This window comes from Ceratotherium simum, chromosome 2 (genome assembly GCF_057802395.1).
Source record: "Ceratotherium simum simum isolate JZ-2026a chromosome 2, ASM5780239v1, whole genome shotgun sequence".
NCBI classification, from domain to species: Eukaryota; Metazoa; Chordata; class Mammalia; order Perissodactyla; family Rhinocerotidae; genus Ceratotherium; species Ceratotherium simum.
Genome location: NC_141901.1, coordinates 45,217,468 through 45,242,493, shown reverse-complemented (window position 1 = coordinate 45,242,493; position 25,026 = coordinate 45,217,468). Strand labels below are relative to the sequence as shown.

The 25,026-nt window shown below is 52.2% G+C and overlaps 2 protein-coding genes across 4 annotated transcripts; one reads left to right on the top strand and one right to left on the bottom strand.

Moving 5' to 3' along the window:
- Positions 1 to 47: 47 nt before the first annotated feature.
- CERS2 (ceramide synthase 2) lies at positions 48 to 10,615 on the bottom strand. Of its 3 annotated transcripts, none has more exons than XM_087443755.1 (11): positions 10,402 to 10,615; positions 3,790 to 3,963; positions 3,255 to 3,372; positions 2,937 to 3,055; positions 2,653 to 2,710; positions 2,497 to 2,547; positions 2,171 to 2,263; positions 1,850 to 1,978; positions 1,535 to 1,641; positions 1,246 to 1,399; positions 48 to 1,054 (listed from the first exon to the last, which is right to left on the bottom strand). In XM_087443755.1, exons 2-11 carry the CDS (start codon positions 3,960 to 3,962, stop codon positions 914 to 916), a joined length of 1,143 nt encoding a protein of 380 aa, XP_087299881.1. In that variant the 5' UTR covers position 3,963; positions 10,402 to 10,615; the 3' UTR covers positions 48 to 913. The 3 variants fall into 3 exon arrangements, with proteins under 3 accessions (XP_087299881.1, XP_004436033.1, XP_087299873.1); XM_004435976.3 differs by lacking the exon at positions 10,402 to 10,615 and adding an exon at positions 9,764 to 9,852; XM_087443747.1 differs by lacking the exon at positions 10,402 to 10,615 and adding an exon at positions 9,236 to 9,345.
- Positions 10,616 to 16,168: 5,553 nt separating this feature from the next.
- ANXA9 (annexin A9) lies at positions 16,169 to 24,719 on the top strand. Its single transcript, XM_004435978.3, has 12 exons — positions 16,169 to 16,243; positions 16,421 to 16,517; positions 17,090 to 17,184; positions 17,424 to 17,537; positions 17,756 to 17,846; positions 18,918 to 18,997; positions 19,164 to 19,223; positions 19,765 to 19,849; positions 19,989 to 20,081; positions 20,167 to 20,225; positions 24,298 to 24,420; positions 24,649 to 24,719. Exons 1-12 carry the CDS (start codon positions 16,169 to 16,171, stop codon positions 24,709 to 24,711), a joined length of 1,035 nt encoding a protein of 344 aa, XP_004436035.1. The 3' UTR covers positions 24,712 to 24,719.
- The last annotated feature ends 307 nt before the right edge of the window (positions 24,720 to 25,026 follow it).

The window sequence follows — 25,026 nt, the reverse complement described above, 5'->3', positions numbered from 1 at the left end:
TAGTTGAGCCCCCTTTTCAATTCCTAATAGTCTCACACACTTGTTGCTATGTTTTACTTAATCTTTAATATATTTTAATTAAAAAAAACCATTAACAGTACATTTTGGTCTGAAATGGTCCCTCTGCTGAAATGCCAGGTGCTAGCTGTAATTCTGGCTTTAGAACCAAAACCCCGAATGTTTAATAAATAAAAATTAGAACTAGTTGCCATTCTACTCCAAACCAGCTAGCCTAGGGGAAGAGGCCAGAGAAAGGAGGCAGTACGATCTTGGACCTGTGACTATAGGGACAGCTGGCAGAGAGGTCACACAAAGACCATCTGAGCAGTTCCCAGTATGGCCCCCACTTTTTGGCAGAGGTAGGGTAAGGGTCATGTGCACCCTCCTACACTCAATTCACTTGCGTCTTAGGAGGGGGAAAAGTTAAAGTCAGCTCAGCTTTGGTTTCTGGCCCGAGTTAGGGAGCTTAGAAAGGTGAGCCTTGGTCCAACTTTGGCAGAATGAGGCCCACAGATGGGACAGTAAGGCACGAACGACCCTGGCTCTGGAGGTCAGGGAGTCAAAGGCAAACAGCTAGGGCCAAATTCTGAAGAATAAGGAATGTGAGTTGTAACCCCCACCCCCAGAGCTGAGGAAGGGTCTCAAAAGCAATAGAAAGGACAACTGGAAAGTGAGACCATCCCCTCTAACAAAGGATATAACCAACCTCTCCTCCACCTGAGGATAGGCTGGTTAGAATGTGGTTTAAAGGCAACTGGGTGACAAAGAAGCAGGGGTGGGGACACAGAGAAGAACTCTCTCCTCTCACTTTCTGCTTTCTCCTTTCTCCCCAGAGCTTAAAGTGACCCTATGGGGAGGGTGGGGTAGTTCCTTGGCTTTATGCATTAATCTGAGGGGCAGTAGGGACAATGATTCAGTCATTCTTACGATGGTTGTTATTGAGGATAGGGTGGCCATTGGCTAGGGGCCGGCTCTTTGCTCCTCCCCCAGTTGCAGCCTCCTCCCCCTCTGAGCTCTCTGTTTCTTCCCGGTCACTGCGTTCATCTTCTACCAGCTGTGGAAAGGGATAAGAAGTGTTACAGGATGTCCTCAAACCCCTAAGAACTGCCTCTCTCCATGGGCTTGTTCCAGCTATACCCAGAGCCTCAGAGTAGTTTTTTAGAAAGTTCCTGGTATGGGAGGGAGTTGGGGCAGTTTCTAGAGTTGAGGGTAGGAGGGCCTACACAACAGGGACAGAGACTTCACCTTTCCAGTTATGAACTTGTGGGCCATGCGCAAAATGAGGTAGGCCCAGAAGATATGCAGCAGCTGTAGCACTCCCATCATGGAATTGAAGAAGTAGTAGCCAAAGAAGGCAGGATAGAGCTCCAGTGGGTACACCAAGGTGCAATGGAGGATCCTGGGGACAGGAAGGGAGAGACAGAATTGTACACACAGAAAGGAAGGGGTTAAGATGGAGGATAGATAAATGAGCAGGGGGAGGCAAGACTCCTGATTTCTTGAGAACAGGAGTATAGTCTGGCCTCCTACTCACCAGAAGGGCAGGATGACCAGTCGGGTGATGATGAAGACAATGGCGAAGACGATGAAGATGTTGTTGCAGGTGTTTTTCCATCCCGCATAGTTAAACATCTTGGCTGACTGCATAGATAGCCCCCATCCATCATCATGGGCTCCTGACTCTCCCATATACACTCATATGTACACCCCAGTTACCACTGGCTCTGTCCCCCGACTTGGTCCCAGGAATGTCAACCCCTCCCAGCACTACCAAAAAAAACAAGGACAGAGGGACAGAAGAACCTGTACCAGGGTTTCTAGGTTTGAAGCAATGCCCAGGAAGCCTGACCTCTAGCAGGTAGTCTGAAGAGTCATGCAGAGCCATGATGAGAGTCCCCGCTCGGATGTAATTGGCCAGCCAGGAGAAGCTGATGAGAATGATGGTGGTCACATGGTGGATGATCTGTTCCTTGAAGTCCTGCAGAAAAGACACAGGCTCCAGGGGACTTTTTCCTATTCCTCAGCCCTCACTATTCCTTCTTCCTCCCCCTCATCTTAGTTCCCCTTATCCCACAGCTCCAACCAAAGCACCCAGAAATCAAAGGGGAGGCTATTCATCCCAGGGCTTCATTCTGGCTCATAGGCTTAATGGCACAGCCCCTTGACCCACCTTTCGCTTGACATCAGAGGCAATGCTGAAGAGCAGGGACCAGTAGAAAGAAAGTTCGATCATGTAGTACCAGTACTGGGAAGGGATGGTGCTCTGGGAGAGAGGAGAGAAAAGGTAAGGGACCCCAGAGCAACTGGACCCAAGGGTCTCACCTCTCTAAACCCAGCCCTTCTAGCCCCTGAGGTTGCGTTTAGCACCATGACTCCAGTCCCTTCTGCCACCTGCTCCATAGATCATCTCTGCACAAGGGTATGTATGTCCTAGTCCTATCCTACCTTGATTCTCTTAATCACCCCCATATAAGGATTCGGGACCCCATCTCATACCTGTATGGGATATCCCTCCCAAACTTTCCTCATGTCATAGAACCAGGGTTTCTGCAGAGAGAGAGTGAAAGGTTAAAAGAGGAGGACCCCAAATTCTATGGCCTCACCCCACCTTGCCAGAGAGCCTACTCCCACCTCCCAGTAATCCCCACTTACATCCACAATGACGGCCATGCCAGCAATGAAAGCAATCAGGTAAAATGTGAATCTCCAACTGGAAGAGGAAGCGGAAATGGCTAGGAGTGGGGTAGGAGAATGGCACAGCCCTCCAACAACCCCTAAGTCCCCCCAGATATCCTCTCAAGAATATCACTAAAAACCAAATTCACCTCGTCACGTGGGCACAATCTCTCCCTGCATACGGCCATGGCCCACCCTCCCAGCAAGGTACATCAGACCTTCCTCTGCCACCTGGTTTCTCTTGCCCCAACCTCCCCTACCTGGCTTCTCGGAACTTCTTGAGGAGACTAGGCCGGTCCTGGTTACGGCGGCGGCGGAACCAGCGCTCTACCTGGCGGCCAGAGAGCCCACTCCGCCGTGACAAAAGCTCTACCTCCACCTGGGTGTCATAAAGGAGCTTCATTTATTATGCTTGGCTTCAGAACTCGGTAGTGCCCCCCACCTTCCTACCCTCTTCCAGTAATAACCTGAGTCAGCACCACTGCTCTCCCATCTCTTCACCCACCAGAGCTGGCACTCCGACCCTCCCCCTCCCACCAGAACTCAGTAACTCCCAGAGCCGGGTCTGCAGCTCGTACTTGTTTGGGCTGCTTGCCGCTGGTCATGTAGAAATGCTCCAAGGTGGGGTTGGGCGGTGCCCGCAGCCGAGTCTTCTCCTTTATGTTCAGGAGGGCAGCCAGTGGTGTAGCCACATAACTGGGGAAGGGATATGAGTGAGAAGTGTCTGGCTCTCTTGAAGCACCTCTTGGTAGCCCCAAAGCTGGGAGAGGAAAGGACTGCAAGCTCAGGCAACTTTATCCTGGGCCTCAGTTTCCCGGCAACCCCCTCTCTGGCCTCCTTGGGCTGCCCACAGCTGACAAAGCTGCCTGTGTTCACTAGTGACCGGGCTGGGTGGAGGGTGAGAACAAATAACCATTGAAGGAAAGGGCCTGGGGGTGCTGAGTCCTCAGGAAGACAATGCTGCCTTCAGTGGGGGACACACAGTAGGCAGGGACCTGGGTGGCCAGAACACCAAGGTCCAGGACCAATTAAACAGCAAGAGACAAACTTGAAGTGTAAGAAACTGTGTGGCTGGCAGCCAGGGAAGGCATGGGGGTAGGCTGGTATGCTCACAGCTCAAAGAAGTATCGAATGATGAGGAAGAGCAAGGCCAGGGGTAGTGTGATATAGAGGTCTGAGGCTTTGGCGTAGACACGTCCATCTCGGTCTTCGAGATCAGCCCAGGTTAAGTTCACAGGCAGCCACAGCCGTTCCCACCAGAAGTAGTCATACAAGGTCTGGAGCATCCTGAGTGAGGAGGGGGAAGGGAGAGGGCATCAAAGGAGGCAGCTATGGGGGAAGAGAGAGATGAAAGTTTTCATGGTGTAACAAAAGGCGCAGGGAGCAGAGATTCAAGCACCGGGTTCTGGTCCTGGCCATGTGGCCGTGGACAAATCAGTTTCCTCATCTGTAATATGGTGGCTTTCCAGTCCTAACATTTACTATTCACAGCAACCGAAGGTGATGCTGACACCCCCTAGAAGTCCTGATTCCCTAAAATTAAGAACCTCAGGGTTTCCCTGTCATTTTGCCATCCCGACATGGAGGACAGGCAGGATCTGGCCCTAGAAGCTGTAGCCAACAATCCGAGTGAAGTCAGAGGCACCCCTCTTCCCCCCCGCCCACCTTCCAGCCACCCCCCTCTAGCCCCAACCCAACCCACAGCTGGAAGCTTCCTGGCCAGGGAAACCCAAAAACAGATTGCAGGGCTAGGGCAAATTCTTCCTCCTCTTTCCCTACAACCCAGCAGGTCCCGAGGGAAAATTAAGAGGCCAGAGTAAAGCAAAATTATGTCCCCAGATGATGATGAGCTCCAGGACAATCAATGGACATCAAATGATTGCACACAAGATTAATACCTCATGCCAAGCCATCCAATCCCAACATAAGGCAGAAGAACCGTCTGAAGTCTCTTTTCAGAAACAAAGTGAAGGCAAAGCTGCAGAGAGTCAGGGATCCAGGGGACAGAGAACCAAGATAGCAGACCAAGACATCTGGTGGAATGAGGAGCTATTTCTTTTTTTTTTTTTTTTAACAGACATGAGGAATCTTATAATTTTATTTATTTATTTTTTCCCCCAAAGCCCCAGTAGATAGTTGTATGCCATAGCTGCACATCCTTCCAGTCACTGTACGTGGGACGCGGCCTCAGCATGGCCGTAGAAGCGGCGCGTTGGTGCACACCCGGGATCCGAACCCCGGGCCGCCAGCAGCGGAGCGCGCACACTTAACCGCTAAGCCACAGGGCCGGCCCAGGAGCTATTTCTTATTAAGGCTCATCTAGAAAATAAAATACTAGTCTGCAAGGGAACACTCATCACAAACATCCTTAGCTCAGGAAAGAGCTGCTGCTTTCCCCCCGACTCCCCACTCTCCTCCACCGAAAGAGAAAGGATCAGCAAGGTGGTAGTGACCATTTGATACTGGAATGAGGGAGGGAATGGTCTGTGGCTCATGAGGCAGCTGCTTGGAGCTGGGAGAAGCAGCAAGATGGTCCTGAAGAGTCAGAGATGCTGAGACCAGCACAACACCTGGCAGTCCTGGGACTCAGCAATGAATGCCAGCAGGATGATAAGGGCAGTATTTTCCAGGCTCCCTACTCCTCATCCTCCCAGGAGGGAGGGGAGGTAGCGGTATTCAGGCTGGCCTTGAGACTAAAAGCTGACAAAAAAGGAAGGTGGTCCCCTCCCAGCCAGGGAGGAAAGAGTGAGGAGATTGTTCTCCACTGTGAACTGGAGACCAATTGGTGCTACTGGCTGAAGGCTGATCAGATCACAGCTGAGCAGGGCTGGTCCTCCTGCCTGCTTCTCCGACAGCTCCGCCCCCGCCCACCACAGAAACACTTGCGAAATCCCTCTCAGCCTGTCACGGGTCAGTATTCCAGCTCAAGGACTTTACCCTCTTGTCCCCACTCCTGGTCACTGCTCTCTTGGATGAAATCAGAGGTCAGCACTGACAATAAAGAATCTTCAGCTCCACCTTCCCCCAATAACACACACACACACACACACACACACACACACACACACACACTCCAGGCCTCAGCTCCGAGGGCACTGCCCCTTCCCCCTCCACCTTAGCCAGAATAAATATTTAATTAGTTAAACAGATGGAAGCCTTTTGAACTGAAAAAAATTAAACATAATTATCCACAGTGCAACTTTCCCCACACAACCACACACACACACTTTCTTTCCTAGAAACAATTTGTAGAAAACGCAGAGAAGGGACAAGGCAGAATGCCTAGATGTGGTAACACACCTCTGGCTCTTCCTTCCCATCTTTTTTGCTTAGCCTGATGGGAGGTGGGGAAATACACCTGACCCAGTCACCTGGCTGCTATGTCTCTTGGAGCCCAACTTCCCCCATTGAGATCTAAAGCCAAGGGCACAGACAGGCCTAGGAGTTGGACCCCATCCCCACACTGGTCAGTGAAGACTGGCAGAGAACTTCCTCCTGTCAGCGACATTTTGAGGATTAAAGATTCAGAGAGCTGGGGACTGCCCGGTGTCATAACGGTTCAGTTTGCACGTTCCACTTCAGTGGCCTGCGGTTCGCTGGTTCTGATCCTTGGCCCGGACTTGGGCACCGTTCATCAAGCCATGCTGGGGCGGGGTCCCACATGGAGCAGCTAGAGGGATGTACAACTGTGGCATACAGCTACCTACTGGAGCTTTGGGGAGAAAAAAGGAGGAAGATTGGCAACAGATGTTAACTCAGGGCCAATCTTCCTCAAAAAAATATGTAAAAAAAAAAAGATTCAGAGAGCTGGCTGGCGTCCTGGAGGCTGTGGGTGGAGCCCCTCTCCCTGACTCCTGGGGCCCAGGAATGTCTTATGCCAGTCTTATCTCTACAAAGAAGGTAAGGAGCTGGGAGGTAGGCAGAGAAAGTGTCAGAGAGTGGTCAAGGGCAAGTACCAGGATAGTGCAACTATCTCAACGCCAAGAAAAAATAGCACTTCTCCCCTTCCCACTCCAAGCAGGGAGCCGGGTGTGAGCGGAGAGCATGTGTCAGGAGTTCAGAAACTCGGATTAATGGGGGCTCTCTCACACCTGGGTTTCAGGCTTTCTGTGACCACAGCCCTCCCTTGCTGCCTAGTACTTCCATTAGCGGAGGAGTGCTACCCCATCCCTGCCCCCTAACCCCCAGCGCCTAGCCCAGCAGAGAGGGGCACCAGATTCAGCAGGGTCAGGACTCCTGACTCAACACGGAGGAGAAGGGAAGACAACAGGGGCTCCCAGCCGGCCTCACGTACACATCCTCACAGAACCAATGAGTCTGCTCCCAGTGGTAGCCCTGGCAGTTTCTTGGCATCGGTACCCCAAGCCAAGCAAGGGATCCCATAAACAAAAGGCTGGGACATGAAAAGGGGATGTGCGCTTAGGATAAGGAGACGATTCTGCTTTCCCAGGGCCCATTGGCCCTCAAGACAGTTACTTGATTTTCTGGTGGAGAAAATCACACCTACTGATACTTTTCCACTCACATAATTTACTCCCCCCTACACGTGAAGAAACAATAGGGTATGTGTGTGTGTCTCTGATTCTCTCACACACACACCTGCCTCAGAGACACAGACTCCACTTTCTGAGGCACAGGCTGGAGAGGGGCCAGCAGAGCAGGGATTTCATTGGCATTGGATTACCAGGAACTTGAACAGGGCTCCACCCAGCCCCCAAGCTTTGCCCCAACTCTGACTGACCCCTCCCAGACCCTCACAGATAGACGAAAAGGGGCAGAGGGTCCCCATGGAGGCCTGTAGACCCAGAGGGCTGGGAGAGCAGAAGTTTGAGTCTATGAGGATGGGATCTCATAGACTCAATGTGATAACAGTCCCACTGGCTCTCAGAACTTGGGGGAATAACTGAGAAAAACATAATAGGATCAGCAAGGGAGGAGAGAGTGACAAAGAGAGGGTCCCACAGGCCCCCGCTTCCACTGAAGCATGAGGGACTACGAAAAAGAAGTGGAAGAGGACTTGAATAGTCTTCCTTGTTGAAAACTTTCTTTTCAGGCAGTAACAGCAGGTCATGAACTAGAAGGCTGTGAGCAATGGATGAAGCCAAGAAGAGGTGTCACTGCTCCAGGATGCAGTATAGGTCCCAAAATTTAGCTTGTCTGGGCTGCCCCACCAGAGGCCTAAACACACCCAAAAACTGCATGGGACCACAGCCCCCAGGGGCAAGGAGAGGCTGGCAGGTTGTGGGGCCAGTGCTGAAGGGCACAGTAAAGGATCAGCCTGTCACAGGGGAAAGAGCTTGTGGCCAGAGACAGGGGAAAGAGGAGGCCCTTCCTCCCAGGGGGAAAGCTGGCCAGAGGCCCCAGTGAGGGGAGCGAGTTGTGGGGTAGCAAGGGAGACAAGGAACTCTCTTTAGAACAGAGAGTCTGTGCAGGTCACTGTATGATTAGGGCCAGGCTCTGAGGGACAAGACTACAGACAAGTCCTTACTCTTAAGAGCCCCATCACAAGTGCAGTCAGTCACCCACATTCAGGCCCAGTCACCTGGACTCCAGTATGGGACAGCGACCCTCCAACACAGATTTGGGAATGTCTGCTGGAGGCCATCCCTGACTCAATTCACTGGGAAGAGGGGCTCACTCCATTCCTCAGAATCCCCTGACTCCTGGGCCTGCCAATTCAGGTGACTGAGACCCGGTTTTGATGCCAGGAGTCTGGCTTGAGGAGAGAGAGAAACTCCCAAGCTCAGACCAAAGATTAGTGCCACACACCTGCAATTAACCCACTTGCCAGAGAGCCTCTGGGCCAGTAATTAGCAAGCTGTGGCCCAGAAAACCAGTTTCACCAGCAGACACCCCCCTCCCTAGCCCCACACACCCCATAACGGTATAAGAGCCTTGGCCTTAAGGGGCCGGGGCAGACACTCAAAGCCACTCCTTCCTGTTTCCCGTTAAGCACATGGACGCTCTGACCTCCCTCCCGGAGTGGGTACAGTGGGCCGATAAGAAGAAAAAGAAGCAAGACCCACCTCCCCCGCCTCCCCCTCTAGCCACGGGATCCGTCCAGGCCAGGGGCAACGCCGCGGGCCCAGTGGGGGCCCTCGCGCAAATGGTCACCGAACTCTTGTGCTCCCCAACAAAGGGGCGCCCGGGGCTCGGGCCCTCGGCCAGCAGCCCCGGCGCCCGTCCGCACCTCCCAGCCCCTACCTGTTGCCCAGGAGGGCGGCTCGGGGCTCGGGGCCGCGCGCCCGAGAACGCCCCGGCGCCCGGCCAGCCTGCCCCCGGGCGGCGCTGGGGGCCCGGCCGCTCCCGCGAGGCGCTCCGCCCGCCCGCCCCAGGCCGCCGCCATGAACGCGCCGGGCAGAGGCCCCGAGCCGGCGGCGCCCCCCGCCCGCTGCCTGGGTCTGCGCCCGCGTCCGCTCCCCGCCGCGTCCGCGTCCCTCCCCAGCGGGCCTCTCCGCCGAGCCGCGGCCGAGCGGACCCCAGTTCGCCCAACTTTTCCGCCGCCGCTCCCGCCCCCGGCGCACGGGCCGTGGCCTCCGGTGCGGGGGTCCCGACTCACTCGGCGGCGGCGTCGCGGAGCTGGCCGGGCCGGGAGCCGCTGCTCCGTCTTTCCTCGTCCTGCTCCGGGGCCCCCCCCGACTGGCTGCCTCGCTCCTCTCCTCCCCCTTCCGCCCGCCCGCCTGCCTGCTCCCTCCTCCTTCCTCCTCCTCCCGCCGCCCGCCGAGCCCGGCCGAGCCGAGCGCGAGCCCAGCCCGGGGACGATAGGCCGCGAGCAACACGGTAGCCGGGAGACTGGGCGTGGGCCTGCGGCCGGGCCGCGGGAGGGGAGAGGCGGCGGGGCGGCGGGGCCTCCGCGCCGGCGGCCGCGCCCAGCCCCGCTCCCCGCCGCCGCCCCCTTCCCGGCCCTGGGCGGGCGGCTGCGCCCCCGGCCCCGGGCCCCCGCCGCGCCGGGCCCTGCGGCTGCGCCCACTGTAAGCGCGGCTCCGGGCAGAGGCCCCCAGCCAGGGCGGGCAGTGCGGGGGCTCCTCCAGCCTCTCTGCTCTCTCCGTGAGGGATGCGATGTAGCTTCGGGGACCCCTGGACAGACCTGCAAGGTGCCCGGGGATCCAGAGCGCGGAGCAGCCGTGCCCCCGCACACCCCGCCCGCTCCCACTGCGGTCCGCGACCTCAGCCGGCCGCGGCCCCCCGTTCTCTCTGTCCGGCCGATTGCCACACTTCCCACCTCCAGCCCAACGGGGCAGCGGAGGGAGGTGGGCGCCGGGGCTCGGGGCAGGCGCAGCCCCGGGGAGTCCTGCCGCAGTGCCTGCCGCGCACCGAGGCCGAGCGCCCCTCCAGGGCCGACCGAGGTAGCGGGCCCTCCCAGCGCAGAGCCTGCGACCCCGAGGGCGCCCCCGCCCCCATAAAACCCACGACGTTTCTACCCAAGTGCTGTAGAACTACCCCCAGTAGCACACACACCCTACAGCAGTAGACTCTTGAGAGCTAACCAACTTTTGTAAAATGTATGAGTTTTCAATCTACACCACGTTTATCCGTGTCAAATTCATATTAAAAATGTCTTTCCCTCAGTCTAGTGAAGTTGATGTTTCAGGAAGATGCAACATGTTTATCCTAGAAAACTGGCCTTGACTCTTAGCATGGACAGAGCGTCACTAAGATGCGTTTGAGGTTTTTTTATAGAGAGAGCTACAGCTTACTCCACGTAGAGGGAACTTAATTTTTTACCTTGCGATGCAATATTGGCGGTTTTATGCTGTCGCAGTCAGAACCTCCAGTAGCTTGTTTCGTGGTTCATCTGGTCACGTTTAGGTGCTTTGGCAGTTCTCTTAGGAAGGAGTGTGACCTCGCAGTGATCCAGTTTGAGAGCCTGGCCCTCACCTCAGCCTCTTCCTGGAGAGATACAGAGGCAGAAGCCGACTATTTCCAACCTGTTCATTTGCTTTTTGCAGTGGGACACCGGGCCTAGGCCTACCTCTGGAGAAGTGAGACTTGTTGGCCCGCCCCTGGCCCATCTCGGCCTGAACCAGCCCCCAGGGGACTCTTCAGCCTTTTTTAGCCCCAGACTGCCTGATTTTCCAGTTCCCAGCAACTCCTCCAGCCTTATTTTCCTTTGCCCCAGGCTGAACTCCTCCCTTATTAAGATATCTTACATCTTCTACCCCTTTGTCACCTGCCCCACACCCCCCCAGCTGTCCAATTCCAAAGTTCCCTCCACTTTTTTCAAGTGCCCTTCTCAGAGTGCTGCACACCTACACGCCCTTTTCCAGCAGGGTTCCAGTGCCTCCCCTCTGGGCCCCAGCTAACCCTTGGGTCCTTCTCTAACTCCTCCCCACACTTCTGTCCTACTTGACTCCTGTCCTTTAGCTTCTGAACCCTTTGATCAGGCAGTTTTCCTAGATGGAAAGATCACCACCAGACTTTTTAAATGATTCCTCAGAGGACTGAAGACCAGTTAACTTGTTTTTAAGATAGCAGTGGGGAGGGGAAGTTTTGGGGCAGAAGTTGGATTGCCAAGACCTGAGAAATAAAGATAAGAGGGTGAGGGGCCAGCCGGTGGGTGGCGTAGCAGTTAAGTTTGCGCATTCTGCTTTGGTGGCCCGGGGTTCACCCATTCTGGATCCTGGGCGTGGACCTACTCACGGCTCATCAAACCATGCTGAGGCGGCTCCCATATAGAAAAGCTACAACTCTACAACTATGATACACAACTATGTGCTGGGGCTTTGGGGATAAAAAAGAACATGAGGAAGATTGGCAACAGATGTTAGCTCAGGGCCAATCTTCCTCAAAAAAAATACAAAATAAGAAAAAATAAAGATAAGAGGGTGTACCCCTCCTCCAGGAGACAAAGAAGAAGGTGGCTAGAGAAGGGAAAACTGGGCCTCAGGCAGTATTAGAATGATGCTACCAGTTCTGTCAACATACTTAGGACACACTCAAACAGACACACACACACTGCCTTGGCTGGACCAGTGGATTTTGATCACCGCCCTTCTGACCCATCCCCCACTGCACCAGGCTGGCATGGCCACGCCCACAGTGCCCCAAGCTGTCTGCCCTGCCATGACTCACTTCCTCTGTATGGGCTGCTGAGGTGTCTGGAGGCAGAGGACACCACCAGGCCTTCAGCCTGGGATGTAGATATCTGAATAGGCTTCTGGGACAGGCAAAGACATGGACCCCAGTTGTGGAAAGTGTGTCTTCCCAGGTCAGGCTGGCTTGTGCAACACAGAAGCCTATTTGGGTAAAGGAGTAGAGCTTGGCTAGTACATGAGCAGAGGGATTCAGGTGCCAAGAGTTCTGGGGAGAAAAAGTTTCCTAACAAGAAGAAAAATAGCCAGGAGGAAATTCTATGTATTCTGAAATCATGCAATGCAAAGTATTTGCAAAAAAGCAAGATATTGTTAAGAATTGAAGGGTTCATGAGCAACAGCTGAGGCTCTATATATTACTGGTTGTCCCCTGTATTCCACTAAGAGGGACCCTAAATCAACCATGCCTTGATCTGAGTGATAAAGAAAACACTGAGAAGGAGTTAGGAGTCCTGAATTCTGGTTCCAACACCACGACCTCCTTGAGTCAGTAATGAGACGGTGGCAGACCAGGTCATCTCTAAGATCTCCTCTAACTCTGAAATTCTGAAATTTAGGACATAATGGAAGGTGATTAATAAATGTGAAAACAACCTCAATCTGGCCCTGGAGTTGAACAAAACAAAACCAAGGAACAAAAGAAGTGAGATTCCACCGAGTTTCAGTGGAGTGATTGTAAATGCATGACACACACTACTCACACTCCTGGGCAACTAGGACTATGCTTCTGTCATAGGACTGGGGTTCTGCCTGCCTCCTCCAAATTCAGAGTTCAGCCTTGCAGGTCAGCCAGGAGTCCCTTGCAGAGGTTTGGACTGGGGAAACAAGAGCCCTCTCTCTCCTTTCATTTCCCCATAAGCCTACTTGAAACGTTTGCCCAGAAGAGACTCTGAAGGGTACAGAAAGGGACCTTGGCCGTGGAGCCACTGTAGAGCTGTAACCCAGCCCAGAAAGTCTCCTGCATGTGTCCTGAGGTCTGTCTCAGTGGGGTCCCATGAGTAAATGTCTACCTGAGGCTCTTACCCTGACCCTGTCTGCGCACCAAGTCCACTTAGGAACCTCATGTCCTCAGCAGGCTGCACTTCCCAAGTGGACAAGAGGGCCCCTTGATAGCTGTCTGTGGAACCGGAGCCTCGGAGACAGCCAGTAGCCACTAGGGGACTCAAGAGTCTTAGTGGCTGCTGATGCCTTCTTGTGGTCAGATTGGGGATTGGCAAGAAAGAAGTTGCAGAAGAGAGCCAAGATTGGATTTAAAGAGAAAAGAAAAGTTAGTAATAACAGTTGTCGGTACAAAATAACAATATAACAACATTTATTATTATATATTAGTTAATATTTTGACATGCGTACTTACAACTCTGTGCCCAGCACTCTTCTAAAGCGCTTTTAGGGGCCGGCCCCGTGGTGTAGTGGTGAAGTGCACACACTCCGCTGCTGGCAGCCGGGGTTCGGATCCGGGTCGCACACTGACACACCTCTTGTCAGGCCATGCTGTGGCGGCATCCCATATAAAGTGGAGGAAGATGGGCACGGATGTGGGCCCAGGGCTGATCTTCCTCACAAAAATAAATAAATAAATAAATAAATAAATAAAGTGCTTTTACGTGTATTAATTTATTTAATTCTCATGATAGCCTATAATATAAACATTATTATTATTTCCATTTTGATGATGAGGAAACTGAGCACACAAAGGTTAAGGTAGTTGCCAAGGTCACACAGCAGACCAGAACTCTGAGTCTAAAAACTCTGGCTCCAGAACTTTTGCTTTTAACCACCAGGCTGAAAGTGAGTGCCATTTTTCAGGTTGCCAAATAAAATACAGGACGCTCAGTTAAATTACAATTTCAGATAAACAACAAATAATTTGTTAACATAAGTATATCCCATGAAATATTTGGGTTATAGTTAATATCAACAAATTATTTGTTATTTTTCTGAAATTCTAATTTAATGGGGTGTCCCGTATTTTTATTTACTAAATCTGGCTACCCTAATTTTCAAGGCACTTTTCTCTGCCAAATGCCATCACACATATTACCTCATTTAATCCTCCAGGAAACCTATCTTTAGATACCCCAGGGTGCATTCCCCCTCAGACTCTCCCTATATTCCCATTTTTTCAGGTAAAGAAACAGAGACCTGGGCCGGCCCCGTGGCTTAGCGGTTAAGTACGTGTGCTCCACTGCTGGCGGCCTGGGTTCGGATCCTGGGCGCACACCGACGCACCGCTTCTCTGGCCATGCTGAGGCCGCATCCCACTTACAGCAACTAGGAGGATGTGCAGCTATGACATACAACTATCTACTGGGGCTTTGGGGGGAAAAATAAATAAATAAAAATTAAAAAAAAAAAAAAAAGAAACAGAGACCTGCAATGATTAGCTAAGGTTAGAGAACATAACAAGTGGCAGAGCTGGGGAATGAACCCAGCTCTGTTCTCCAGCAAAAACCGGTGCACGTGTTTTGTTCTCCAACAAACACGAGCGTATGTTTCCCACTCTAACAGGAGAGAAAAGCAAGGAGCGGTGATTGCCACCATGGAAATCTCCCTTCGCGGCATCTCCTTAGGCCTGGTCTGCTCTGTGGAAGAGCTGCAGGTCCCTCCTCAGGGACGTAGGAACACCAGTGAGGGCATTCCTCAGCTGGGAGAGTGGCAGAGGGGTGGAGACAGCTCTCTAGCTTCTGTGCCCAGCCCCCACTGACCTCTCTAGGGTGGCGGGAAGGAGACTCCTCCAGACCCTCGGGAGCTGGCTGTGAGGTTTGAGTAACTGCCTGCGCAGGGGCCCCTGAGGCTCCCCCGGACTGTTCACCTGCTGCTCTGTGCACTGACAGCCTCAAGCCCAGCTGCTGGGTTTGCATCACCTGCAGCTAAAGCAGCCCTGGCAGCCAAACGGCAACAGAAGGACTCTAAGACACAGAGACCCAGGGAGCCTCCCTCATCACTCTGTTGCCTTTTGGGAGCATGGTGCTTCTGTCCCCAGGGAACACCCTTTGCATTTTTCTCTCTTGACTCTGCTGATCTGCTCCCACCCCAGAATATCTGTGCCCTTCCTTCCCCATAGATATAAACAGTCCCCTTGCCCTCCCTACCCAGGCTAGCTGGCTCTAAGGCAGTAGTCAGGGGAGTTTCTGGGTTGGGACCCCCTCTGGGGTGCAGGCCGGGGTGCCCTGCTGGTATGTGCCTCAACAGGTTTTTCTCTATCAGCCCCAAAATCAGCCTGGACCCTGTCTGACCTGACCCCCAGGGAGCCAGAGGCATAGCCGGGTCAGAAGCTGGGCGAGAAGACTGGGCTTCTCTGGTCTCCACAGGGAGAGCCCCACAGGGAGAGCAGCACACAAAGCCCTCTGTGTCCAGGGCTGAGCTGCTGAGAGGTGAGCAGAGTTCTCTCGCGTGGGCTGAAGCCAGTTCCTGGGAGGAGAGATGCTTGGTAGGGAGGTGTTGTATGTGGAACCAGGTACAGCCTGGTTCTCTCTCATGTTTGGGAGGGGCCAGTGCCGGAGACAACAGCGGGGGCTGGTCTGCTGGAAAGGTCATCTGACTGGTTGCTCAGCCTGGACTGCACACACCCTCCTCTCCTCTACCAGGCCACACTGGAGCTGGTGCCCACACAGACACACCACCAGGCTGAGACGACACTCCCCACCTCGCTCCCAGCACCTCTGGGTAAGCCCTGGACCTGGGCCCTCATGCTGGGAGGGGGGACCTTGTTGATCACATAGGGAGAAGGAAAGGAGTTTTCCTTTTCTAACATGAGTGCCTGCTCCCTCGTCCAGGCACTCATGTACCCACAAGAATACACACTCACATCAGCTCAGAGATCGCAGCTGCTGACCTAGATATCCCAGCTGGAGACTCCAAGGGTGACAGGCAGACAGAGGGTAGGCAGCATTATGGGCAGGGGACAGGGGCTTACTTGCAGGCTGGGGCTGAAGGTGGGGGAAGGTGCTGTTAGTTGTTGTCTCCCACCCCACATACTTGATCCTGCCACCTTGCCTCTCCTCCCCTACACTCCCCCAGGAACACCCAGCCAGGTAGTGGAAGGAAGGAACATGGACCTCAGAAAGGGTTATCCACCTCAGACCAAGGGTTGGGGAGCCTTGGGACCAGCCCTGGAGTCAGGGAGGTTTGTTTGGTGCTAGTTCTAGCAGCATCCCTGATCAATCCTTGCTTCCTGAAGGAGAGGTGAGAGGTGGGGAAGCTGGGGGCTCCCCTCTTACCCCTCCACTTAGGCTCTCAAACCTGCCAAGCAGGCTGATGTTCTCTTTTTATACAACAAGGGAAAGGAACGGGCAATGGGAGCCCAGGCTCCAGGGTCTGGGGTTCATAAAAAGGCCAAAAAGGCTGAAAGTTCCCCTCAGTTGGCTCCTGTTTCCCTCCCCGGGGCAACCAGTCACACCATGTCTGTGACCAGCGGGAAGACGGGACCATCACTGACCCGGGAGATCCTGAGCCACCTGGGCCTTGCCAACAAGGTAGGGGCTGCTGGGACTGTAGGAATCATTTTTACTATATCAACTCAGGGGCTGTGAGAGGGTGGGGGATAGGAAAAGGGAGAGCAGGCCCTGAGGCCATGCCAAGGACCTGGCTGGGGCACTGCAGGGGGCATGGGCAGACCTGCGATGCACACTCCCCCTGCTGTGATCTTACAGACTGCAGCTTGGGGGACCCTGGGTACCCTCAGGACCTTCTTGAGTTTCAGTGTGGACAAGGACGTGCAGAAGCTGCTGAGGGCCATTGCAGGCCAAGGTGAGCCATTTTCCCTCTGCTCTTGGGGATCTCCTTTTAGAAACCAGTCTGTAGACCAAGAAGGAGCCAGGAAGGAGGAACTGACAATGCTCAATAAGTGGTTGTGGAATGCCTTAATTCCTGTATGTCAAGTACCATGGTAGGTGTCATACCTATTCTCACAACACCCTTGTGGGATAAGTCTTATTGTTTCCATTTTACAGATGAGGAAACTAGGGCCAGGGGGATAAGAGGCTTGCCCAAGGTCACCCAGCTCATAATGGCAGAACTCGGATTCTAATCCAAGTCTGTGATCCCATAAAGCCATTCCCCCCAACTACCACACCAGGCCACCTTTGCCTAAATTTGGGTCAGATTGGCATACCATTTTGGCATCTTATTTGCATCTTCTTTTGAGACCAAAAGGAAGTGGGGGTGATGTAGCCCCTGCTCCTGTCCCTCCCAGCCCTTTCCTAGATCTTGTTCTTTCCTCCTGTGGAGGCTTCCAATCCGAGGAGTAAGGGGATCCCACTCCTGTAAAGACCCTGGTTGGGCTCTGCCCAGCTTACAGCCCAGCCCTCATCTCGGTTCAGGTGTGGACCGCAGCACCATTGTGGATGTGCTGACCAATCGGAGCAGAGAGCAAAGGCAGCTCATCTCTCGAGCCTTCCAGGAGCGCACCCAACAGGTGAGACCACTTTGACCTCTCAGGAGCAGTGGACTGGGATGAGAAGCTCCCAGGAAGCCTGGGGGTACAGCAATAGCAGTTGAGGCCAAACTGGCTAAACTAGGGTAGGGGTGGGGGAACTGGTGCTTCAGGCCTGAGATGAAAACCAGCCAAATATTCCCAACCCTCCCCACACATCTGGGGCCCGCCCCCTCAAGCCTCTCCCATGGTTCCTCTGCCATGGGGACCATTTATTGTAGGACCTGCTACAGTCCCTGCAGGCAGCGCTCTCCGGCCACCTCGAGAGGACTGTGGTGGCCCTGCTGCAGCCTGCAGCCCGTTTCGATGCCCAGGAATTGAGGAGAGCCTTGCAGGTACAGGAGAGGAGGCTTGCTGGGTGTCTAGGAAGCGAAGACACCCCTGAGGGGAGGAGAGGGCTAACTGCCTTGCCTTTGCCCCCTCTGGAGGGGTGGACTTCGTAGAGGCCCCCTTTAGACATCCCACATTGACCCAGAAGGACAAGTGGTCAACATCTGCTCTCTGCCATCCTAATGACATGGGCCAGTCTGAGTGGCCTCCCAATTTCTTGTAGGACTCAGGTTCTGCTGAGGATGTGGCCATGGAAATTCTTGCCACCCGAACCCCACCCCAGCTGCAAGAGTGCCTGGCAGTCTACAGACACGGTAAAAGCGTGGAGGGAGGAGGCTCCAAGAGCTGGAAAGGGATCCGCAGGACAGTCCTCTCCTCTCCTGCACTCCCTATGGGCGAGCCCTCTGGGACCCTGTCTGCCCAAGTTCTGTTCCCTTGGGGTCTCCCACCCAACTGCCCCGGCACTCCTGTGCCAGTGCTCAGTCTCCCCAGGGGAGAGAGCCAGATGTGATCATTAAAGAAAGAGAAGCAATGATTAACCATCTCAGTCTGGGGCTCCAGGCAAGATTCTGAGGTAATGGCAATGTTGAGCATTGTGACAGTCTCACGGGTACCATGTCATCTTCCCAGCCCCTTGCTGATTCTGCCATCACACCACATCCCAGGCTGAATGGAACCTTACAGGAGCCGAGGGGAAAGGTGGGGACCTGCTCAATAAGTCATGGGTGTCACCTCTCAGGCCCTTGGCTACTGGCCCTCGGCTGCTGGCCCTGCTTGGCGGCCACTTGCCTTACCCACTAATTGGTAACTAGTTTTTATCATCCTTATCTTGGCACCCCACCTCTTTTTCTTGCTTCCCCAATTTCCTTTTGATGCCTAATCTTGGCCTATCTTCTTAATCCCTCTCCTATCTCTCTCGCTTCTTGCTTCTGTTTTTCTCTTTTCCCTTCCTTTTCTCCCTCTCCTGCTCTTTCTCTTCTTCACATCCTACCTCACACATCACTTTTCCTCGCCTCCAGTGAGGGGGCCAGGCCCTAGCCATCTTATCTCATAATATGGGTTTCCCTATCCCCTCTTCACTGCCTGGCCACTGCTCGAATCACAGATGCCTCCTGCCCCCAGCAGGTTGGTGCCTGGAGATGACGCCAGCCTGCAGTGCATGATCCCGCAGTACATGGGTTACTCACAGCTTAGGGATGTTTTTGGGGTGGCCATGGTGGTGCTTCTGCCTTCCTTACATCCTAGGAACTAGCAGCCATCAAGCCACTCCAAGCAGGGGATGGCAGGGTTGGCAGGACACAGTGGGTCAGGCGTTTGACAGGTTCTGGAGGTATCCACATTGGGAAAAATCAGGAGGATTCAGAGAGCTTCTCACCCTACTCTAGATTTCCAGGTGGAGGCTGAGGAGGACATCAAATCTAAAACCAGTGGCATCTTGCGGGACCTACTCCTGGCCCTGGCCAAGGTGAAGAGGGCTGGCCTGCAAGGGAAGGGAGTTATACCACATGGGAAGGGGGTGGAACAGAGTAGGGAGTGTTGCTGTGGTATAATTAACAAGAGAGGGCTTTGGGGGAGACCAAGTTTGCTCTGTTGGACTCAAAGAGTCCTCCTGAGAGAGTTTCTCCTCTTAGGGGGCCCGTGAGAGCTACTGTGGAATCATTGACTACAACCTGGCAGAACAGGATGTCCAGGTGAGCAGGGGGCTGAGAGGAGTTTGCACAGCCATGCATATAAGACACCCTCCTCCACCATATCTTAGAGCCAGGGGCCCATGTACCCATTTGTCCTGCAAACCTGTCCTTGCCTTGGGGAAGAAGTTCTCAGTGACATGATGAGGGCATGGGGTGTCAGATAGTGTCACATCTGAAGCCTTTCATTCATTTAGCCTCTGACTCCTGGACTCACAGGAAGTGAGCTCGTCAACTGACAGATTCTCCTCTCATGGGCATTTGGGTGGGACAACCCTCCTCAGACCTTCCCTTGGGGATTATTTAATTCCTTGAGTGCCAAGACTTTTCCAAATTGGGGGATCGAGCTGTGAGAGCAGAGCTCCTCTGTTAGCTCTGTACCTTTTTAATAAATAAATAAATAAAAGCAACTAATTTACAGGTTAAAATAACCTTTTCCACCCTTAATCCCATTTCCATCATCACCATGATGGATTCTGGCAATATCGTTAACTATGGCTCCCCAGCCCCCAACCAATGATCCTGGTTCACTCCTCCCTCCCAGGCATTAGAGCGGGCTGAAGGACCCAGCACAAAGGGGACGTGGGTCCTTATCTTCACCCAGAGAAATCCTGAACACCTTGTCCGAGGTACACACAAGCCTTCTTATCTCCACGGCTTGCTCTAACGACGAGTTTTGGCTGAGGAAGGGGGGCAGGGTTTATCTTTCTCTGTGATAATCACCCCCCCCCATTTATCTTTCTAATGACCTCCCACGCACACCCCAAGTGTTCCGTCAGTACCAGCGGTACATGGGGCATGAGCTGGAGAAGACTGTCCGGAACCATTTCCATGGGAATGCCCAGGCTCTGCTCAGCCTAGGTAGGGGTCTGCTCAGGACATGTGGGGTAAGGGTGTCTCCTGGAATGGGAGCTACCTCTCTCCATCTTCCGCTCTTTGCTTCCAGCCTCAGTGATCAGGAACACACCGCTGTACTTTGCTGATAAACTTCATCGAGCCCTCCAGGTGAGAGGACACTCTTTTTCCCCCCTTTTGGACCAAAAATGGGGGGAGATACCTCCTGGGCAAGAGAGGACGTTTCACACCAATGTAACAATCTCATATTTACTTTATAAATACATAGCAACTCTCTTTCCCTAGGTTTATAAACTGCCTTGTCAAGAGTAGAGCAGTGAGCTGTGGTTAGAGCTAAGTTCGTTGACGCTAAAGGCACTAAAGAGCACTCAAGCTAAAATTTTAGCTAAATTAATGTCCAGTTGGCCAAATATAGATATGAATTTGCTCTGTAAGACAGTGCCTTGTCCAGTTTCAGCTGTTGCCAGAATGGTGACATCGATAACCTACCAAGAATAATGACGAGAGCCAGTATTGCTCAGGGGCTCATGGTGTGCTGGGGCCTGTGCCGAGCACGTTACCCACATTTCAATTAATCCTCACAGCCACACCCCACCCTTGTTTCATAGATGAAAACACTGAAGTACAGAGAGGTTAAGTGCTTTGCCCAAGGTCACACAGCTATTGAGTCACATCATCTCCCTGCAAAACACATAATGGTCCTCGAGGACGTTTAACTGCCATGTGTCAACTCCTGGTCTATACCATAGGTGTTAGTCTGTACTATAAGCTATACCATAAGTGCTCTTAGCACCCAGGACCACCTTTCTCCACAGTGGTCAGACTTTCTTCCGTATTATCCATACTTAAATTGGCAACCTTGGTTTGAGTAATTTCACCAACAGAATCCAGTCATTCCGCTCATTGAGCTAGATCTCCTGTTACAACTGTCCTCCAAAACCTATAAAGATAAAGTTTTATAAATAAAACTCATCAAAATTTTGACAAAGATAAAAGTAGTTATTTTGGCAGATGGAATAGCTTTTAGTATACTGGTTGAGAAACCATCATGCCTTGTTGATAGCTATTCAAAAGACAGTACATATAAGCACTTGTTTTATCATCCAGAGATTTCCATTTTGACCGTAGATTATTGTACTTACCCAATAAAGCCTGTACTATTATAATGAGTCAACACTAAGATTCATTTGAAGAGATGTGGTTATCTGTCTAAATTCCTGTCATAAAAACAAACTTGTATCCCAGCAGTGCCAGCCCTGGTGGTATGGTGGTTACGATTCAGTGCTCTCACTGCCATAGCCTGGGTTCGTTTCCTCGGTCAGGGAACCACACCATCCGTCAGTTGTCATACCCTGGTGGCTATGCATTGTTGTGATGCTGAAAGCTATGCCATAGGTATTTCAAATACCAGCAGGGTCACCCATGGTGGACAGGTTTCAGTGGAGCTTCCAGACTAAGACGGACTAGGAAGAAGGTCCTGGCCACCCACTTCTGAAAAAATTGGCCATGAAAACTCTGAATAGCAGCAAAGCATTGTCTGATATAGCTCCAGAAGGTGAGAGTATGGTGCAAAAAGACCAGGCAGTTTCCACTCTACTGTATACAGAGTCACTAGGAGTCAACTCGATGGCACTAACAATAACAACAAATCTCAGGATCCACACTCTTGGATGTTAGATTTATCTTAGAAGTAGGAGTCAAAAAACAATGAAGCCTTACCTATTTTTCTGAAATTCTTTTTTTAAAACGGAAAAAGTCGGGGCCAGCCCAGTGGCGCAAGCGGTTAAGTGCGCGCGCTCCGCTGCAGCGGCCCGGAGTTTGCCGGTTCGGATCCTGGGCGCACACCAACGCACCACTTATCAGGCCATGCTGTGGCGGCATCCCATATAAAGTGGAGGAAGATGGGCACGGATGTTAGCCCAGGGCCAGTCTTCCTCGGCAAAAAATGAGGAGGATTGGCAGATGTTAGCACAGGGCTGATCTCCTCAAAAAAAAAAAAAAAAAAAGGAAAAAGTCAATCAGGATACTTCTGTACTATTCTTTTATGAGAAATATGTTAAATACAGATTGTGACAAATATTTATTCAGAAAAATGACCTTCAGTGAAGGCTGATCCAGGACAAATTTGGACCACTTTGAACCATAAAATGAATGTTCATTATAAAAATCCTGGGGCAGGGCCCAGCCCAGTGGCGTAGTGGTTAAGTGCTCACGCTCTGCTTTGGCGGCCCGGGGTTTGCAGGTTCGGATCCCAGGCGTGCACCAATGTACCGCTTGTCAAGCCATGCTGTGGTGGTGTCCATATAAAAGCAGAGGAAGATGGCACGGATGTTAGTCCAGGGCCGATCTTCCTCAGCAAAAAAAGAGGAGGTTTGTCATCGGATGTTAGCTCAGGGCTGATCTTCCTCACACACACACAAAAAATCCTGGGGCAGTATGAGATGCCAAGTACATTCTCAGGTAACAAGACTAGAATTATGTTTAATATAGGTTTGGTGTAAAGGGTACTTGTACATCAATAGGAATATTCAGTTAATGAGTGACTCCTGCCCCAATTCAACAACTTAGAGTAATAAGAGTGGGAAGAAGGGAAGGATGGATACTGGGGAGCAATCGGCAATCTTTATCACAATACAAAACTGATGACATGTGAAATTTAAAATAACGTAGCCATCAGGCCCACTGCCAATTAGGTAATGAGTCCAAAGGAAATACAGCATTCTGTTTTTACTTCGTCATTTTCTCTTGCTTCTTCACGGGAGTTTATGATCTGTAGGGATGCCATAAGTGCGGGTTTCAGGCAGTTCTGAGAAGGGTCTCATAAGCCAAGTGATGAGGAAACTCCGAAAAAGAAGATGTTAGGAAATAGTGACAGGGGCCCGGCCCTGTGGCTTAGCGGTTAAGTGCACGCGCTTCGCTACTGGCGGCCCAGGTTCGGGTCCAGGCGTGCACCAACGCACCACTTCTCCTGCCATGCTGAGGCCGCGTCCCACATACAGCAACTAGAAGGATGTGCAGCTATGACATACAACTATCTACTGGGGCTTTGGGGGGAAAAAAAAAAAGGAGGAGGATTGGCAATAGATGCTAGCTCAGAGCCGGTCTTCCTCAGCAAAAAGAGGAGGATTAGCATGGATGCTAGCTCAGGGCTGATCTCCCTCACAAAAAAAAAAAAAAAAAAAGGAAATAGTAACAGCACCAGTGCACAGCTCATGACACAAATAGGATTTTTGCAACCAAAAGTTTTTATTTAGAAATCTCTCATGAAAACATTACTTATTATAATCCATTATAATTCATGATCAGATGATGTATTGTACCTCTATTATTTCTAAACTGAACTCTCCATGACCTTCTTTGACCAAAACGTAAGAGGCCTGCTGCAGGTATAGGAGGAGGTCAGTGATGCTGATCCCCAGGGTCCAACCAGGAGAAACTGATGTGTAAAGATGAGGATGCAAGATGGCCCTCGCGGGTCAGGATCAGAACGAGAAGTCACACGACCTTGCTCCCTATCAGAGCCCCATCAACTCAGTCTGGGGACAGAGTGGGTGTATCCTCCTTAGACATTCACTAACTTGGAAGTTAAAAACAGTCTTCCTTGGGGCAGGCCCGGTGGCGCAAGAGGTTAAGTGCATGCGCTCTGCTGCAGCGGCCCGGGGTTCGCCGGTTCGGATCCCGGCCGCACCGACGCACTGCTTGTCAAGCCATGCTGTGGCAGCATCCCATATAAAGTGGAGGAAGATGGGCACAGATGTTAGCCCAGGGTCAGTCTTCCTCAGCAAAAAAAAGAGGAAGATTGGTGGATGTTAGCACAGGGCTGATCTCCTCACACACACAAAAAAAAGTCTTCCTGGCTTTCACTCTGGAAGTCTTTACAGGTAGCAAGTCTTTTCTATCCTTCTTTGAGTACCTGCCATTGGAGCTGCCCACCACCAAGCTCTGGAGGAATAAGGCTCTAAGCTAGTGGCAGAGCCAGGTAACACATGTGGAAGGAATCAGAAATACTCCAACTGCCCCCACAAAGACTGATCTTTCCTGTTGCATCATCTTCCATGAGGCCGGACAATGATAATTTTTGTCCCTAGACAATGTATACTTCTCTTTTCCCTGGACTCTTACCTCACCTCCACCTCCTAGAATAATTCACCGTGCCATCCAATCCCTACTCTGTGAGAATCTTACTACCACCCCCTCCCTATTCTGTTTCTTCCTCTACCAGGAAACTGAACCCAATTACCAAGTCCTGATGCGTATCCTCATCTCTCGAAGTGAGACTGACCTCCTAAGCATCCGAGCTGAGTTCAAAAAGAAATTTGGGAAGTCCCTCTACTCTTCCCTCCAGGTGAGACTTGGCTAGTTCTTAACCTGGAGCCCCAGAGCTTCACCCCCTCCTCCACCTTACACTCCCAGCACAGAGCTGAGTATATTCATGCCCTGGACAACTCATGATTCTTTGGTTAATTTAGGACTTCAGGACCAGACAAGTTCTGGACCAGCATGAGGAAGGGGATAGAGTGCCTGGGCCATGGTGACAGTGGGTCTTTCTAACACTTGACTCTCTTTCCTGCAGGACGCAGTGAAAGGGGACTGCCAGTCAGCCTTACTAGCCCTGTGCAGGGCTGAAGACATTTGAGGCCTCCCTGCCCCCCATCCCCACATGACATTCAAGGATCTGAGATTCTCGTGTCCGGCTGAGCCTGCAGGAGAGCAGCTGGGCCTCCAAATAGGATAACGCCTCACTGAGCACCACATGCTCCAGCTTCTTGTTGAGGCTGGAACTTGAAGTTTCTTTTAAATCCCTTAATTTCCCTCATCTTGAAGTGATGTCTGCACCTGGGTCCCCTAGCTGTCTTGGGTGTGGGGTAATGGGATCTCTTTGGTGTTTCTGCCCTACTCATCCCTCCTGTACCCTGGCCAGGACATCTTACTGATACTCGAATTCTTTTGG